The 19739-nt window shown below is 37.2% G+C and overlaps 1 protein-coding gene across 1 annotated transcript in view; it reads right to left on the reverse strand.

The window, feature by feature from the left end:
• Positions 1 to 19739, reverse strand: part of IPO11 (importin 11) — a 69903-nt gene that overhangs the window by 32100 nt on the left and 18064 nt on the right. The window contains 12 exon segments of the mRNA XM_009083871.1: positions 1910 to 1986; positions 3590 to 3705; positions 8458 to 8571; positions 9949 to 10065; positions 11109 to 11149; positions 11332 to 11365; positions 13319 to 13445; positions 16168 to 16273; positions 16901 to 16948; positions 18396 to 18486; positions 19381 to 19424; positions 19691 to 19739. The exon segment at positions 19691 to 19739 is cut by the window's right edge and continues 25 nt beyond it. Coding sequence (XP_009082119.1) covers positions 1910 to 1986; positions 3590 to 3705; positions 8458 to 8571; positions 9949 to 10065; positions 11109 to 11149; positions 11332 to 11365; positions 13319 to 13445; positions 16168 to 16273; positions 16901 to 16948; positions 18396 to 18486; positions 19381 to 19424; positions 19691 to 19739 — 964 coding nt within the window.

Consider the following 19739-nt stretch of genomic DNA (forward strand, 5'->3'; position numbering starts at 1 on the left):
AAGCAGTAAGAATGAAACAAAGACTGCAGTTTTGCTCTTCTGAGCCAGGTGCCACTTCTAATGGCATTGAACAGAAACACACTGAGCTTTAGGGAACATCTTGAGTATTTCAGTAAGAAAAGCATACCCATTTGAGACACAGATACACACAGAAGATGATATACAGCAGCATTTTCTGAAGACAGAAAAAAGAGATGTCCTTCAGGCACTACCTGTAAGACTGTTTAAAATAACACTTCTATAAGAAGAACTTCTATAAACAGAATTCAGAGCAAAGCAAAAGCTTTCAAAGTTTCACATTCACATTGTCCACAGCCATCATTGTCTGAAAACAAAATAAAAGACCAAAAAACCTCAAAGGGCTTGTTAAATTTTCTTAAAACCAGTTTGGTGGACAAACTGTTCTTGGTAAAGGAAGGGGACTTCTGCTCCACCATCTTGAATTAAAATATCTAATAAGATCATTGTAGAGAGGCATCAGGAAAATACTCTTACAAAAAGTTTTGTGTAAATTTCCTTGCCCAATTGAACTAACACCAGCAGCTGGCTACGAGCTGGTATGTCTTCCATGGCTTAGATGAAAACAGCCTGTATGACAGTGTGGCTTACACTTAGCAATGTTTACATAGAAAAACTTCAACCAAAAAAAAATAACGACCAGATGACAGAGTCCATGACCATGGCTGGTTTTCCATTATAAGATCTGTAAAGTTCTGGGGAGTTTCAGCAGTTTCTCTTCTTTTCCCACCCATTAGACAGATCACTAATGTCACTTCATCTGACACAGCCATGGGAGAGTTTTGCATGTGTGACTACTTTCATATGTCAGTGCTTGGACAGGATGTGCCTTGTTTTCACTTATTTTGAATATTTACACATCTTGACTTGAAAAGAGATTCCTGTAGCAGGAATCTATTACTAACACAGAACAAGGAGGAGGAAGGAAAGATGTGTAGGTATGGATGATGACAAACGGTAAGTACTCGGCAGCTACTGAACATAAGAGGTAAATTAAATACTAAAACCACAACTAAACAGAGCAGCTTTGACTTTCAAGTTATTAGAGATCTTGTATGCAAAGAGAAATAATAAAAGGCATCATCCTGCATCTACCTACCATGATGTAACTTTCTACTGACCTTTAGTTAGAATAAAACATTAAGTGCTGAAACAACTATCAATTAAAAAGCTAACTTCTGTAATTTTATGAACACATTACTCTCAAAAAAATTAACTCATTTGCTATATTAGCTCCACAATGTACAAAAGCACAGCTAGATTTAATTAAACACAAACATACTAACAATGAAATTAAATCACATTTTTTTTAAACTCCCTTTAACTACAAAGCAAGAGTGCCTGAAATATCAGTATTTCCTACGCACTGAGTCCTAATTCTCATTATTAAGTTTCTATTTTGTCAACAGCTCAGACAAAACAGTAATTTCAGTCCTGCTTGACTGAAATGCTTATAGACATATTCAGGTAGTTTGAAAACATCTAGTTCACATAATAACATTCAGTTATTAACTGAATAATGGAAAGCTAATAATGGAAACTTTGTTCTGGTTGTAAGCAGAACAAGCAAGTATTCCATATAATTAATATCTATAAAACTCAGCACATTTGGTGCTAAATTTCAGGAACTTCTTAAAATAACCTCTGAAATAGCAAATTGATATTTGTCTTATCTCTTGGATACAAAGCAGCTTCAATTTACTACAAATAGAGAACTAGGGTAAGTAGATAATAAATATTAAAGAAAATGGGAAAGTCAGACAATAAAAACCTGTTCTCCAGTTTTTGATAGCAAATTCCCTCAGTACTTGTAGCACAGCAGCATCACTTAAGGCAATAACAACAAACAGTAGGGAAAAAAACCCTGAAATTTTATTGGTAAAAGACCTACCAAGAAGGGCAGACATGTTCTGAAATATTCTTAGCAGCTCTGGTGTAAGACATGGACTATTCTCCAATGTCACCAACCTAAGAATAGATCAAGCAAAATATTTCAGGTGATCTATGAATAGCATTGAGAAATCATTTTGACAGATGAAAACATTTTAAGTTCCAGTAACCATCTATATAATTCTTACAGAATGTATAACTTGAAGCACAGTTCAAGCACAGCAATAGGCCTTAGAACACACCCATCAGTATAGGCATAGGTCTTGCTAAGGTAGAAAAACAAAAGAATCATAGAACCAGCCGGGTTGGAAGAGACCTCCGAGATCATCAAGTCCAACCCTACTGTGGTTACTACTAGACCATGGCACTAAGTGCCACATCCAGTCTCATCTTGAAAACCTCCAGGGATGGTGAATCTTCCACCTCCCTGGGCAGCACATTCCAAAGCCTGATTACTCTCTCCATAAAAAAATCTCTTCCTAATATCCAACCTAACCCTCCCCTGGCAGAGCTTGAGTCTGTGCCCTCTTGTCCTACTACTGGTTGCCTGGGAGAAGAGACCAACCCCCACCTGACTCCAACCTCCTGTCAGGGAGTTGTAGAGGGTGATAAGGTCTCCCTTGAGCCTCCTCTTCTCCACATGCTACTGTCTTTTTATTAAGACAGCAGCAACAATGTCTAAGTACTACCCAGCCTGAAAACTCAGAGAAGGTGGGTAGGGTGGAACATTTATGGTGCAAGGACAAGTGCAGTGCTCTGCACCTCAAAGGAGCATCTGCGGTTGCAACTAGTTCATGCCTTTAGTTTGTTTTTTTAGGTCTGCAATGATGCATTGCTTACCATACATAAAAGCCTAACTATATGTTCAGCATTGCTTGCAACAGTTTAAAATTCCTGAGGTTTGAAAACAGTAGCTGTAAATTAAGCTTGCACTTAAAGCCACAGCAACAAATCCCAGTTTGGGCCTAGATCTTAGCTGTGGGATTACCATATTAAAATAACATGTCTGATAAGTAAAACATCTTCGCTGTTCTTCTGCTCTTGATTTAAGAAGCCATTAGAGGCTCAGCTGTCTCTGCCAGCTCCATCCAGATTACTCTGATGCTCTAGGACATCTTGAAATATCATTCTTCTGCACAGGCATCAGAATAACAAATGCTCAAGATCAGAAGATTTAAGATCTGAACTGATACGTTACGAAGGGCCCTGTCCTAAGTTTTGAGAAGCTCTTGCACTTTGACTTTCTGCCACCAGCATTATAAATCTCAGCTTTGCTGCAAATAGAATAGATCATTTGTAGCTTAAGTACTTGTAATTCAAATGCTCATCTACAATTTAAATCAAAGGAATCCCTCACTATTTTAAGACAAACTCTCTGTATTCCTAATCTTCAGGAGAGATATGTGCTGAATTCAGTCCAGGTAACAATTTCCTCCTCCTCCTCCTATGGTCTCAGTGGCACAGAAGCAAATAAATTACCTACTCAGCTATTTTTAATTGTGTTTCTTCTATTAGCTTCCTAACCTTACGGCTTCTGAGACAAGGAATGATACAGATGATGCCAAGGTAAGGTAACAAGAACACATAAATTTTAGTAATCACAGCTTTTTACCATTTTTTTTCCTCTGGGGATACAAAAATAACATTTTTAAAATTAGAAACTGATAAAAAAAATTCTTACCACAACTCTAACCCATCTTCCAGAAGATAGACGTGTGGAGGCTGAGAAACATCTGTGCTTAGCTGAATAACTGGAAGTAGAAATGGATAGAGATTTTTGCTGTCTGCTCCCAGTCCCTACAAAAATAAATAAGAAATGATAAATATGCCAAAAATCACAACTCAAGCATTTCAAGAATAGCACTGAAAAAGATCTGCAATGCTGTTATATTCACATATAACATGTATTCAAGAAATCAAAGGCTGAACTGGCATCCATTTCATACAACAATAATATAGTCTGATACTCCTGAGATTTCTCTCAACAGGTCTTGAGAAAATTATGTGAGTTTGCTGAAAACAAGACACTTATCAATGGTCCGCAAGAAAAACTGATAAACAATATACGTTCCTCAGAACATTCACTGGTCATTACCTTTCTGGGAAGAGTCACAAGTCTAGCAAATAATAAATGACTAAATGCTGAATAAAATCTTTTAAATATAAAGATAAGAATTACTTTTTGGTTCGTAGCACATATGAAATCTTTTGACACATTCCAAGAATCAGGAGAAGTGTTTGTTTTCATAACATCAAACATCACAAAGATTCACAGACTGATGACAGTGATTTATTTTTGAAACAATTCAGGAGTCATATAGAAATATCAAATATTTCTCCCCATTTCTCCCCAGGAGTGCAGAGTAAAGAATTTTTCAGCAATCACTTAATAAGAAAACCCAGTTTTTATAAATAAGCTAAATGGAACCATTGTCCAGACTCATAATAAAATTAAAATTAATCCAAAAAGGAATGGAATTCTTAAATGTGGAACTACTGCCAATTACTGAACCATGTCACAAAACACTGTAATATTGCTACTTAAGAGAATTGAGGTTAGTGGAAAGCTGCATTTACCTAATCTATATATTTCAGTAATGGCAAATTATTTTATGTTTCTAAGTTAAAGCTTCTTTGTGGATTTATTTATTTACACCAATTTGCCTAAAAAGATAAAGACTCCTCCATAGGTTTGTCTTGTAATTTCTATAGACTTCCAAAATTCACTGCCAAGGTATAACAGTTTAGGCCCTAGAGGAACTAGGAAATTTGTGGCACAAGTATAGGAAAACAGGTTAGAGTCAAAAGCTAATATCAAGCAGCCATCACACAACACTGACAGACAGTAAGGGGATCAGGACCAGCCAGAGTGGGTTTAGGAAATGCAAGTCCAGCTTGACCAACCTGATCTCCTTTACAACAGGGAGACACACTTAGTTAATGAAGGAAAGGCTATGGATGTTGTCTGCCTGGACTGTACTAAGGCCTGTGACAGTGTCTCCCACAGCATTCTCCTGGAGAAACTGGCTGTAAATGGCTTGGATGGGTGCACTGCTGATTGGTTAAAAGCTGTCTGGGTGGCTGGGCTCCAAGAGTGGTGAGGAATGGAGTTGCATCCAGCTGGTGGCCAGTCACCTCTGCTGTTCCCCAAGGCACACTACTGGGGTAGGAAGGCTCTACGGTGGGATCAACAGGCCAAGCAACCATGGCATGAGGTTCATAAGGCCAAGTGCCATGCCCTTTAGGCTTGGGGAAAAGCAGCTAGAAAGTTGCCCAGTGGGAAAGGATGTGGGGATACTGGTCAGCAGCAGCTGAACATGAGCCAGCAGTGTGTCCAGCTGGCTAGGAAGGTCAAGGACATCCTGGATTGTATGAGCAATACTGTGCCTGTCAGGACGAGGGAAGTAATCATCCCTCTGTACTAGGCACTGGTGAGGCACCTTGAACTTGAAACTGTTCAGTTCTGGGCCTCTCACTACAAGAAAGACATTGAGGTGCTGGAGTGAATCCAGAGAAGGGCAATGGAGTTGGTGAAGGGTCTAGAGAATAAGTCAAATAAGGAGCAGCTGAGGGAGCTGGGGCTGTTTAGTCTGGAGAAGAGAAGGCTCATGGGAGACCTTACTGCTCTCTACAACTACCTGAAAGGAAGTTGTAGACAGGTGATGGATGGTCTCTTCTGACATGCCTGCAGTGACAGGGCAAGAGGAAATGGCTTTCAGCTAAGACAGGGAAGATTCTGATTAGATATTTGAAAAAAATTAACAAATCACTGTTAGGCTGGTCATGAATTGAAATAGATCAATCCAAGGAGGTAGTAGAGGTCACCATCCCTGGAGGTGTTCAAGAAGTATCTGGATCTGGCACTGGGTGATATGGTTTAGGGGTTACAGTGATAGTGCTAAGTGGATGGTTGGACTGGATCATCTTGAAGGTTTCTTCCAACCTTGATGATTCCATAATTTTATGACCAGAGGAACTAATGTCAAGTTGCATCAGTGAAGGTTTATATTGGGTAGAATAAAAAAAAAGATTCATCAAAAAGGCTGTCAAGCATTGAACAGGCTGCCCAGAGTGGTGGTTACCATCCCTGCAGGGATTTAAAATATGTATAGATGAGGCACCCACATGATGGTGGGCTTGGCAGTGCTGGGGTGATGGCTGGACTCAATTACTTCAGAGATCTTTTCCAACCCAAATGATTCTATGATTCTGTGAATACAGGTAATTTGCTCCCTTGTCACTTATTATTGACCTTTCTTATTGTTTGTTCTAGTTTTCTAGCTAGGCAGGCAGCTAAAAACACTTCTAGCTTGACAAGTTTGCTTGTTTGTTTTTAATAATGTCTTAATTACATAAAAGTCTTGTTTGTTGATGCAGAGTTATGGAAAAGGTGGTGCAGACTGGAAATACAGTGATGAGTTATGATCTTTCAATGACAAAGACTAAGTTAAAAGTTGCCATCATGGGCATCAGAATATGCTTCAGGCTGTTTAGAGGGAAGTTATTGGGATACATGCGATGAATAGTTGTGCATTGCATAAATGTGCACTCGCATCAGTCTGAAAAACAGAATTCTTCTGACAGAGGGTAGAAAGGACAGATAAAAAGCACTATGTCCAGTAGTTTTATTTTTATCCTTAACATTTGTCCTTACGGAAATACAAACTCTGCAGTGGACACTGATTGCTGTGTTTGTTTTGTGTTGGCTACTTTTCACAGACTCCTAGAAAATAATTAGTCTTGAGGCCAGAAAAGTCTGTAGACCATAATGTGAAAACCATGGTGTTAGGGCTGCCTAGGCTTCCCTTCAGCTGTTAGCTATGGCTCCAATTCGAAAATGGTGGTAAAATAGCAGTTTTATTAACCCTTTTTCTCTCCTCCAGTTTACTGATGAAAAGAGGATTGTTTTCCTTCCCCCTGAGATATACCTGATCCAGCTGAAGACATCCCTGCTCACTGCAGGGGATGAACTAAATCACCTTTAAAGGTTTCTCCCAATCCAAACCACTCTGTGATTCTATAACTTCAAAAATTATATGCAGGAGCAGAAAACTAAACTGTGCATCTACAGCTAGTGTATCCACATTACAGTAGAAGTAGTGAAATTGCCATCCTTGAAGTGTTCAAAAGGTGTGTGGATGTGGCACCTGGGGACATGGTTTCGTGGTGAACACGGTGCTGCTGGGCTAAAAGTTGGACTCAATGACCTTAAGAGGTTTTTTCTTAATGATTCTCTGATTCTGGTGTTGATAAATACAAGAAATGTATTCTGGAAAGGGAAAGTTTCCTACAACATTCAGATATTCTAAAAAGAAATAAATCTACAAAAATTAATAGAAAAATAATGGTCTGAGAAACTCTATGTTCATCTTTGTTCTCAGTACCACTATCACTCACAGCACTTCAAAGACACAAAGAAAGGTAAGGTGATAGTAGTGCTTGTCTCATGAATATTCTGATCATTCAGTTTAAAATCAGACATTAAAAAGAGGAAATATTCAAGTATACCTAAGAAAATAATTATGAGCACAGACAAATTCCCAGAGGAAGAAAGAAAGAATCAAAGAGATTGAAATACAAATAATGGAATGTGATACAAATCGATTACATAACTAAGCAGGCAGTTCAGAGCTGCTATTATCTGTCTCATATAGCATACTAAATAGTAGAAAAGAACATCAGAAGAGCTAGGAAATTTAAGAAGGGATAAAAAAAGTTTTTTCCCAATGTTATATAAAATGCTGCGGAAATTATTGCAAAGAGACATAATAGATATCAGAGGTTTTGCAGTAGAAAGGAAAATCGTAAAAATGGTAACAATATAAGGGCTGGAATTCCAAATAAATAAGATCACCCAAATTAATTAATGCAACCAACACCCTTGGGAGACATTAAACCTAAGAGTTATGGTTTAAACAAGAAACATTTGACACTAATCTGAATTTAAACGCAAATTAAAAGAAAAGGCAAAGAGAAATTTGTGGTGGTCCATACCTCAGCCTGTGATTTACAAAGGGAAATTTGTAAATCATTTTTTCTTCACAGAAAGTTTGCAACCAGAATAGAAATTCCACATCCCTGGTAGCTGAATAGAAAGCAATGGGGACATAGATGTGCCTACACTACAGAATGAAGTCTGAATCAGACACAACAATTCTGAGTGACCCACACGCCTAACGCCGGCTGGGAAATGAAGGACGCCAGAACAAGCTCCTTCACACAGACTATAAAGTCACTAAAGGAGGTTCAGTTCCAAGACTGCAAAATCAAACCCCTCCAGAACACAAACAAGTCTTCCTAAACAGCTGCTTTTAGTGAACAAGCCCCTGGAGAAAAAAAATTGCTAGTTGCTTAACACGAGTCATGTTTACCTCCACTATCAGAGAACCATGTCTTCACTGTAAGACTGAAAAGCATTTAGAAATAGTCTATAAAACTAAAATATACTTTTATTCTGCCTATAAGTGTACATATATATTCACAAAGACGCAGAGAACATTTCTGAGAAAGAACTGTAAGAGATGCTGACACATGACTCTGACTACTTACCTGGACGAGATGGATTAGGGTGGTTAGAATGGCACATCGCAGCATATTGTGCTCCTCACTCTGTTTCCAAAGCAGTGGCAGATACTGGACCAAACATCCCACATATGGTCGTATCTGAAATTCAGAACACAAATTTGTTTCTTAATGTGTGAAACAAGGCTGCTAATTTATCCCAAGCATAATTTCTGAAAAATACAAGAGCTACTTTTGGCGCAGTAAAAATAGAGTTTGCTTTACTTTTACTCTTCTTTCCTCTTCCTAAAACAGTATATTCTTTACTCTGTGACTGAAGCAACTTCTGACTGCACCATGGTTTGAAAAGTACATATTACTTATGGTGACATTTGTGCAAGATAATTAGGCTTAAGTAGAAAACAGAACACAAAAACACTTCCATTTCATAACCAGTGATATTTACATATTAATACATTCTTCACTTAGACATGATTCCTAAATAACACCATTCTTTAAGACCATAAACAGTCCCAGTAAAAGAAAACAAAGTGAAATAACCTCTGAAGTTACCCATCCTTTGAGCAAGGGTTAGAGTACATAACCTCCAGGGACCAGTCCTAACCTCATTTTTTTCTATGATGCTCTTCAATACTAAAAGGTTAATCTGTCTTCTAAAGTATTTAATTAGGAATTAACCTAAACAGATTCAAGGGTTCTTTCTCAACCTGTTTTTAATGCTGCTTCTCTGGCTGATCTAAAATGCAGGGCAATTCACTGTCATGTTGACTTTTCCTACAAGGGACAATTACAAAAGCTTCATTTGTCTCTCAGACAGGATTACTTGTAGAAAGAGGGGACAAGCTCAGAAACATGCATTATCTTTGTCCTTAATACAGCAATACTGAAGGAAAAAAACCCACCCCAACAAAACCTGAGACAAAATCAGTCAACTGTTCATTCCTTAATTTTGCAAAACCTTCTTCAATTTCTTTAAGTATAAGCCAAAGAATATACCTTCAATACTGAAAATTCATAGTGTGAGTTTGAAACTTTGCATGCAGTTGAATGCTGTATAGGCAACCATGACCCACATCAGTACCAACAAGAAATTACAAATTAAACTGCAGACACATGGAATGCAAGGCATTTTGTCCCCCTAAATGTGTCTTTCAGTATGTAAGATTTCATAAAATACTAGTTCAGATATGAGACAATTAGAATAAATCACAAATATGCAAAGAAAATTGCAAGAGATGCAGTAAGATAAGCAGTGAAAAATCCTTCTGTACTCTAAAAGATGAGTCAATATAAATAATACACAGTAACTAAAGAAACAGTAACTGAGCAAAAACATTTAATATAAAAGACAAACAAGAACTGAAAAACAGAGGACCAAGTAATGCAAACAATGCAGGCACCTATGGCAACAATAATTAGTCTATCAATTAATGACATTTTTCTATCAGTCAAAACTACCAAGTCCTCCTCTGTGTTCCTAAGACAAAGCTAACACTGGAATCTATGAAAAAAACATACCTGCCCACTGACTCTTTCAATCACACAAGACAGAACATGCAGAACATGCATTTTGGTGTCACACTGTGTTACTTCCTGAAGCAGCTGGAAGAGCAGTGTAAACATGGATTCCAGATACTAAAAGAAAAAAACAAACAACCCTACAGATTAGATTAGACCATCAAAAACACATGACATGAACTAGTAATTCTCCTGTATGCTTACAACTCACAATGTGTGAAATTTCACTCTTTCACTTGGAAAAATACACACTAGTCAATCACTGCCTAAACAAGGTAAAAACATCAGATATGCTCTGAGTACAGAGTTCAAACGTAATCAGTTTGAACATTTTCATGTATTGGTAAGTGTAAACATGACTTCGCAGGTTAAATAGGCTCTCTTCTCATGAAGAAGCACTTTGCTAGGGTGACAGCAATGATACACCCCTCCAGCTCTTGGGCCAGTTGATAAAAATTAAATATTGAACAGAAACAGGCATCTTAAACAACTCCAGTGTTTACAGTCTAGATGCACTCTGCATTTTTGTTTTGTTTGTTCTTAAGAGAGCTGCAATTAACATGGAAGTCATAATCACACAAGAAAAAACACGTCCAAAATTTGAGTGATCAAAGTAAATCTTCATTGTATTATATCTCTTTTCATTGTTTATTTAATGACAACAGTAACAACCACTGTAGAGAGCACAAATGCAGGAGAACAGGAGAGCCTGTGTTTTCAAGGCACTATTTTAACCACACACTTGTATTTAATATTGTCAAGAAACAGCAGGTTGGAAAGTATTGTGTGAAAGAGGCATATGGGAAAGCCACACCAGTGTGGAGACGTATTCATTAGATACAGTATTCACCTTTTCTTAGCAAGAAGAAACTTACTATCTGGTAACCTGTAGTACCCACAGAACTAAGCACATTGCTATGAAGTTGCAATATCCACAACACTAAAGTGTTCTGAATTTTATGCTTTTATACTACAGATTAGCAAAACTTAACAGCAGCAGTTGATTTTTTGAATGTTTTGGTCTATGAAGACTGAAAAAATAATACAAAACACCGATTACTAAAAATGTAGTTTAAAATTAAATAGAAAAATAATTTTTCTCCTGCTTTTCTCAGTGGATTTATCTGCCCATCAGAATATGCCCATATAAGTGCTCTTACCGGTAAGAACTGGTAAGTACTGAACTCAAAGTCATCCACAGGTAAACAACCATTAAGGAAAAATAATATAGATTGAAGATAAATACAAGACTCAAATAAGCAAGTATTACATGGGTTCACAAAAATTATAATCTGAGGAATTTGGTAGTAAGTTTAAAATTGCTTATTTTCCAGTAACTGTGAATTAAGAGCTAATTAAACATCTTTGCAAACAGAAGGATATTCAACTTCAGTGTTGTCGCTGTCTCGATACGGACCTGAAAGACAAGTCAAGAAACATCATGCATACGTCTATTAAGCATTTTGATTATCAATATAATATCTGACAATATAACATCACGATGTTTTGGCAGTTGAATCGTTCTCTGTGTTCTGTCATCCTCCAATAAATTCAGTTAGTTCAATCATTTTCACTTGCTTTCATTTTAATATCCTTTACATTTTATTTGGTGTTGCTGAAAGTGGTGGAAGCTGGAGAACCTACTCAGGCAAAACCTTCGTGAAGGACAAGAAACTGTTAAGCAAGAAGATATCTAGCTTGTGATAAAAGCTCTTGCAATAAAGGAAAAGTTTACCTTGGAATTATCTTATGGCTTGCTGTCAACTGAAAAATTGCAGAACCAAATAAACTCAACAAGTTAGAATGTTCTTCCAGGTAGATGTTAAGATGCATAGAAAGCATCAAGTAAGAACAGTCACAAGATTGACACAAACACACTGTGCTCTGCTACAGCTGTCTAGAATCACAGAAACAACTATTATGACTGCCAATTACTGACTAATATGCACCTACAAAATTAGATAAGTTCACTTGATTTATTTGTGGGCTGCTGTTTGTTCAAAAATAAAAACAAAATAACAGCAAAACCAGTTTCTCAACTCAATCTCACCCACTGGTAAACTGAAGTTACAGCTTAAAACCACAGATTTGTACTCAAGCAGCTAAGCAACCACTCGTGTTTAGCATATGCAGATAACTTTAATGATTCTATGTTTCTGTGATTCTGTGGTTATTTAAGCTCTAATGTTGGAAAAGACCTTTCAGATCATCTATTCCAACTGTCAACCCACCACCACCATCACTAAATCATGCTCCCAACTTGCCATATACACACATTATCTAAACACTTCCAGGCATGGTGACTCTACCTGTTCCAATGATTGACAACCCTTGTCATGAAAATTTTTTTCTTAATATCCAACCTGAACTTCCCCTGATGCAGCTTGAGGCCATTTCCTCTTGTCCTCTCACTTATTACCCTGCAGAAGAGGTCAACATCCACCTGGCTACAACCTCCTTTCAGGCAGTTGTAGGAAAGCCCTTCAGCCTCCTTTTCTCCAGGATAAACACCCTCAGCTTCCTCAGCTGCTCCTCCCTAGACCCTTCTCTGGACTTGCTCCAGCACCTCAATGTCTTTCTTGTAGAGAGGGGCACAAAACTGAACACAGGATTCGAGATGAAGCCTCACAAGTGCCCTGTACAGGAGGACAATCCCTTCCCTCATCCTTCTGGCCACAATTTCTGATCCAAGCCAAGGTGCCACTGGCCACTTGGGCACTCTGCTGCCCCATGTTCAGCTGCTGCTAATCAGCACTCCCAGGTCCTTTTCTGCTGTGCTTCTTTCCAACCACTCTGCCCCAACCTGTAGCACTGCATGGGGTTATTGTGACCCAAGGGCAACCCCTGGCACTTGGCCTTTCTGAACCTGATACCATAGGACTCAGGTCATCAATCCAGCCTGTCCAGACCCCTCTGCAGAGCCTTCCTGCCCTCCAGGAGATCAACACCCTTGCCCAACTTGGTGTCATCTCTCAACTTGCACTCCAATACTGTATACTGCAGGGACCAGTCACAGTCCTGCTTTTATCTGTTTTATCTACACAAAGTGTCCATTTGTTTATACATTATTGTAACACACTTCACAACGTTCTGCTTACAAAAATCAGGCTGTTGCTATTGCAGTTCATTTTCCCACCCGAGTCATCAGCTACTGAACACCTCCAGGGCTCATTTCATGTCTTTGACATTACTGTTCAACATCTCCACAATTACACATTGCCATATCTTCCCAACAGTTTATCTTTTGCAAGACACAACAGGCATGATGTTATGAAATTCTCAATCAAGTTCATGCAAGACATGGTGATTGTGTTTCACCTGTGTTTACAAAACAAATGTGTAATCCAAACCACTAGTTATTTATACTTACCACCAAGTCCTGGTCTTGAAGCAAGTTACAAATTGTTTCGTATAATACAGGTCTCAAGTCTGACTTGAACCGTACAGAAATCCACTGTCCAATCAGCCATATCACTCGTCGGCGTATTGGTTTGTATCTTTAAAAGTAGGAGGAAAACAACTGTACTGGTTAACTCATTATACCTGGATGTTCTAGAATACTTTGATGAATAAGAAATTCAAGAATCATGATGAAAATGTTATTGCCCAAAACAATCAAAAGACTGACTTTGTCAAGTCCAACTTTAGTTCAGAGGTACCCACCTGAAGAATCAGGAAACACCACCTTAGTCTGAAAAAGGTAATTTTCATCCTAAATGACTGCATCCTGAACATCTCACTAGAGATACAGTTTAGTCTGTACACAGCAAGCCAATAAAAACAAGTTGAAAATAAATGTTGCATTTATTACTGCCATCAAGGCATCTACTGCTTTCACCACAGTTTCCAGCAATTTCCACGACACTCTTTTTATGCTCAAAATTTTAGGTCGGATGCAATTCCAAAATGCAAACTTCAAGACTGCATTACACCACCTGTCAGAGCATTTCACATCATCAGTCTAAAACTATTCTGCAAACTGACACTACCTAATCTTGCACTACTGCTACAACAAGGGAATAAACCAAACAGCCCTAGATTCAATAGGAAGAACAAAAGAATACAACAGTGACTGAGAAAAGCAATCTGGAGAGCTGGTGTTTTTCTCTGCTGATCATGTAACTCATATTTATACATTTAACTTGAAGATGTTTAAAGTCAGGGAAGATGATCCCTGTTCAGAGAATTTTTACTGACAAATTATTGTTATCATATATGTATTTTTTGTTTGATGGACTACCTTATAAGCCATCAAAAAGCTTTTAAAACTGAAGTTACTGAGGCTTCTTCACATTTAATATGTTTTATTAAACATTCCCATAACCACAAGATTATTAACAAAGCACATCTTCAGAGAACATGAAAGTTGTGGCATCAGCATGTACAGAGCAGTTCATTAGACTGGAACACACAAATAATGAGGAAGAACAGTCTGGTGTTGCTTGATACTTCCTGAGTGGCAGTGAAGCATGAATACCCCATGCTGAACATGACTTACACAAGACATTGCCTAACTAACACATCCTTATATTTGTACAAGAAGCTGTGATGGTACAACTTTTTATACTCTTAGGGTCCCCTTTTCTGATACTTAACCTTGTGAAAACCAGAATATAAAAAAACCTAAGTGACTTTCTTGAGATTGGTGTTTCATAGTTTCCAAACCACAAAGAAAAGTTTTAAATGACATAATGAAATATATTCTGCTGGTCTTGTGATCTCTGCTGTACAATCCATACATCCTACCTGCACCACTATATTCTTTCTTTCTTTCTGTCTTCCTGATAAAGAAAAGATAGCACATTTTTGAGTTTCTTTGGGGTCAGTATCTGTTTGGGTTTTGACTGGTTTGGGTTTTTTGGTTTGCTTGTAGATAGCAAGGTGAGGCTGAAATCTTACTAAAGGAGACTAATGAGAAAAAGCATAAAACATTAGGAGACAGCTGGTAAAGAGAACTGTGGCAATTACTCTGTGATATGGAAATAAGGTTATACATCTAAATGTAAGTAATTCCTTTTCTAGAAAGTATATTGTAAAGAAAGGTTAAAAAAGTATATTGTAAAGAATATTGAAAAGAAGCATATTAATATTTTTAAGTTTAACACGATGTTCCGTTCTACATGAAGCTGTACTTTATTTGTAAATGAACTGGCATTTGGAAATAAAAAAGCTGACTAGCAACCCATTATGGAAAGTAATTTACTATTTACAGTAGCTCATAAGGGCATAAGGAAACAGATTAGTTCATGTTTCTGATAACAATTACATCTGGTAAGATGAATTGCAAATGTAGAAGAAAAACAGTAACAGTCTTCGAAGGGCATTAGGGTCACTGCTAATGACTCTGTTGAGAAAAATAGGACATAGTTATGGGTATGTCAGAGTCAAAGGGTGATTTGAACTCGTCTGATAAGGATTAGCCACGCACAATAGTGGTCACTGTCCTTCCCCTGGGGAAAGAGAGACAGTTTGAGGAACAGGGGGAACACTGTCTTCTAGACAGTTATAAAAAGGGACAGCTCAGTCTGTACTGACATGCCAAAACTGATCTTTCCAAACACCCTGTGACATTCACTAAACAAAAAAAGAGGTACTCATGTGAAGGCCAACCAAGTGAAGGGGACCTTGGTGAGAAGGGAAAACCACAGCAGATGGACTTTATAAAATTCTTCATGTAGAACCAGCCTGTAATCATTCACACTTGACAATACAACCGCAAATCCTTACTTCTTCTCTTCACTGTGGCCAAAATTAAGTGAAGAGACTTACAGAAAGGTTTGTATTTAAACTGACAGAGAAGAACAAACCACTATTTTAGCTAAACTACAGTTTTACAGAGATTATTGCTACAGATTTCAGTTGGACTTCTCCGCCTAAAGGACTCTGAGGTCTCAGAGAGACTAAATATCTTCCTTTAAATGAGAAAAGGTGGTTGTCCTGAGATGGTTTAGTCAACTGAAATATATGCAAGAGGACAGACTTAATCTATATTTTTCAGAACCCTGGAAGTATCCACCACACAGTAACTTAAGCAGAAAATGTCAGAAACACTGCCATTACTGTGACTGTATCAGGTATCTGTATGTATTTCATACCTCAGCTCATTTAATGGATATGTCTATTTTTCAACTCTGCCATTATTAAACATTATATCCTAATCAGATTTGTACCAACAGTTTGTATTTAAATGATGAAGGTATAACAAACCAAGGTTCTTACCTGTTATGAGAAACCTGCAGTTCTGCTAATAGCTGATTTTTAAACCACTGATCAAAATCCACACTATCAAACAGTTCAAAAGCAGCCAGTCCAACTGCATTATACACTGCAGAAAAACAAATTATGCTTACTGTTTGTTTAAGTGTTCATTTTTCAATATTAAATAATCATATTAATTTAATTTTTCAAACCACATTTTTGATTACCTGAACATCAGAAAGAAAATTAATCTAAAGCATATATTTCTTTAGAAAGTTTTATTTAAAAGTGAAGAGAACTCTGGAGGAAATTTTAGTAAAAGAATGGCATTACAGAAGAAAATTCAGACTCATGAAAATAGTTAGAAGCTGTAAGAATAGTAAGGATCTTATTCTAACATCAAGGATGGTTCCATCAGAAACAATTATTTTGCCATAAAACCTCCTTTAAAATGGACAGAATATCTCCATGGAAGCACTGAAGATCATTTGCTTGCAGAGAGGAAAGGATAGGACAGTAAAGGAGGTTGTGTAAGGGTTTGCTTCACAAGAAAAAGCCAAAAAGCACCACATTTTTACATAAACATTTTGAAAAGTGGAGACTGACATCAACTGAAAGTAAAATTAGGATTTAGATCCCACTTTCCAAATCCCTTAAAAAAATAATCTTGCAAATTCTTCATACAATTTTTAAGAGGTAAAACACATACACAAAAGTGGCTCTGTTAAAAGGTTAAAAGTAAAATGTAATTTACCAGCATCTTTAATCAGTATAGCATTGGTATCTTCCATGTTGGTGGGTCCTACAAACCAAAGTTAAAATAAAGAAAAAAGTGTCACTAGAACAAGGAATGCAAAGAACTTTTCACTGATATGCTTCAAGTAAGTATGGCATGAAATAAGACTGTTTTGCTGCTTTTATTTACAAGTTCAGTCATTTCAGTTTTGGTACTTTCTTCAGTGTATGTACTGGAATCAAATCTCAGCTTTCATACCCTATTTTTCACTTTGCTTCTTTGCAGATGAACTTTGTTACTAGCAACATAGATGTAAGCCAGAAGCCTGTATTGTATATGAACAGACTCTGCAAACTGCAGGCAAATGTTAACCACATGGTGCTATTTCCAACAGGGTACTTGACTTAGTTCCCATACACTTTATATATCTGTGCACAGAAACTTCACCATATAAGTGAAGATTTATCAAAAGTTTAGGAATTAATGGATTCTTAGTACCAACTAGTACTTCAACAGTACATCTCAAGATGAAAACATGCAAAATTGCCTACTGTGGGCGTCAGGAGAGGAAAAAAAAGTACAGGTGTACCTTTTACCATAGAACTATTGACTCCTGTAATTTCTGATAAATACATTAACTCTCAACCCTGTGTTAAGGAGCCTTTTATTATTATCAGTATCACAGCACATGAATCCATCCCAAAACCTATGCACACACAGTGTTTTATGAAGAGATTCTGTGAAGTAAGAAACCACCCACAGAAAATGAGCATTTACTTTATTTAAACACAATCTAATGATCCGTTCTGGTAAGCTCCAATACAAAATACTGTAAATCAGCTAAGATGCAACTTGGGGAAACAACGTAAGCTGAAATGACAGGGAAAAAAAAAAGCACTCTGACTTAGTATCTTTCATTGCCATTATAAAACTGACCACAGAATCACAGAGTAAAACAAAAGAAAATGTGAATCATTCTTCAGTCTATGAATACTTCAGTCTTCCTACAGAAAACCAACACATTCTTAAAGCCAGTTCCTCAGATTTGGAATGTCTACTAGACTCTCCAAAATGACAGTGTAACTTAAAACCTTTACTTTTAAAGGGTTTTTTTACCCTCAGGATTTTGGCAGAGACTTGGCATAAACTGTGTAGCAACATTTGAACAGGAAGTTCCTGACTAAAAACAACCTACAGAATTCGTTAAGCCTGTGGACCACTTGCAAGAAAGCCTGAAACCTCCTCAAAGTAGAAACACTCCAACCTTTGTCAGTCCTCTAAAATAGTTATGATGACAACTGTCCTTAGGATTTCCTCCTTCTAGATACATACTGCATTCTCCTTATGGTAGGTCTAGAAATAATTTTAAAACATTAATATGTCCTTCCAAAAATACAGAGTGAACATATTATATAAAATTAGACATTACAAGGTGAAATTGTTTAACAGTTGGCAAAAGTGAATGTAAAGAATTACACATTTTGCAATTCCTTTTTTTTTTTTAAGCGCTTACCTTGTAGACTCTGAACCATTTCTAAAAGCACTGGGGTGAGAGTCTGATTATATTCATGGAAAATATCAATAAAAAGAACTTCTGTGCATGGCTGTAAAATTAAAACATCCTGTTTAGAATCTATTAAAATAAAGGCAATTAAAATACATTTCACGCTCAAATTTTAAGTGCTGAATACCTCACACTGAAGGTCATCATTTAAAAGACAATATAGTGTATGCAAATTAGTATTATAGAAAATACTATTTTTCCTACTGTATATTATCCTTAATTCCGGCCAGAGTTTGATGGCTGCATCTCCTTCAGTCAGTTCTGAGGCAGGAGGACAATGAATCTATGGAGTGAAACTGCTGGTGTTGAGCAGCCACTGACCACACTGTAGGTATATCACAGGTTCTTTTTGGGTTAGCTCTGGCTGAGCAATTTGGACTGAACAGCTATTTACTCTTGGCACACACCAGATGCTCAAGGTTGGGGTTTTTAGCTTTGAAATGAAAGTAATTCAGCAAATAGCCTCTGAGATCTCTCCACAGAGCAAACCACGCAGTGGTAATCGGGAGAGTCACTGCACCAGCACACTTCTGATCTGTACTGAAGTGCTAATATAGATGCATCTGGAACTTTCTTCATTCATCATGTCTATTAACAAAGTTGTAAATAACACCAGTTACTAGTTTAAAGAAGAGACAACTTCTACAGGCTTCAGCCACCACCAGATACACAATACAAATGCTGAAGCAAACTCCTTTTCCCTCCCTCCTAAAACACGAAGTGCATAGTTTCCAGTGTGTTTCAGCTTATTTGAGCATTGACAAAGGAAGAAAGTTAACTTTTACTAATTCTGAAGTAATTTCCTTAATGATTTTTTAAAAAAGCAGCAGCAGCTTATCTTCCTACAAAATACCATCTCTCTCCGTTAGAAGGCTATCAAGAAACACATCAAGAAATACTTAATGGTTTTTTTCTTTCAAATTTAAACACTTACTCTGAGACTGTACTTCCAAGAATCTCCTCCTGTCTCTTCTACAGCTAATATTTCACAAAGAAAAGAAGAAAGTATTATTTCAGCTATGGTTCAAATAAAGTTTAGTGTTTGGATACAAGGGTAACGTAGACTACTGAGAAATTTCTTGTTATGGAAACAATCTCTAGAGCGAATATTTGTTCATGTAAAATGAGTGCAGGAAATAAAACAGCCAATATTGCAGTAGGCAATTTCTAGAGACAATGAGGGTATGAAACACGTATACCAATATCTAATTAAACTCCAACCAACTATACAACCCGTTTCTTACTGAAGCTTTCTGGATCCTCTTCCCACATGGTTAATTCTTCCTTTGTCAG

This window comes from Acanthisitta chloris, unplaced genomic scaffold (genome assembly GCF_000695815.1).
Source record: "Acanthisitta chloris isolate BGI_N310 unplaced genomic scaffold, ASM69581v1 scaffold5481, whole genome shotgun sequence".
Taxonomy (NCBI): domain Eukaryota; kingdom Metazoa; phylum Chordata; class Aves; order Passeriformes; family Acanthisittidae; genus Acanthisitta; species Acanthisitta chloris.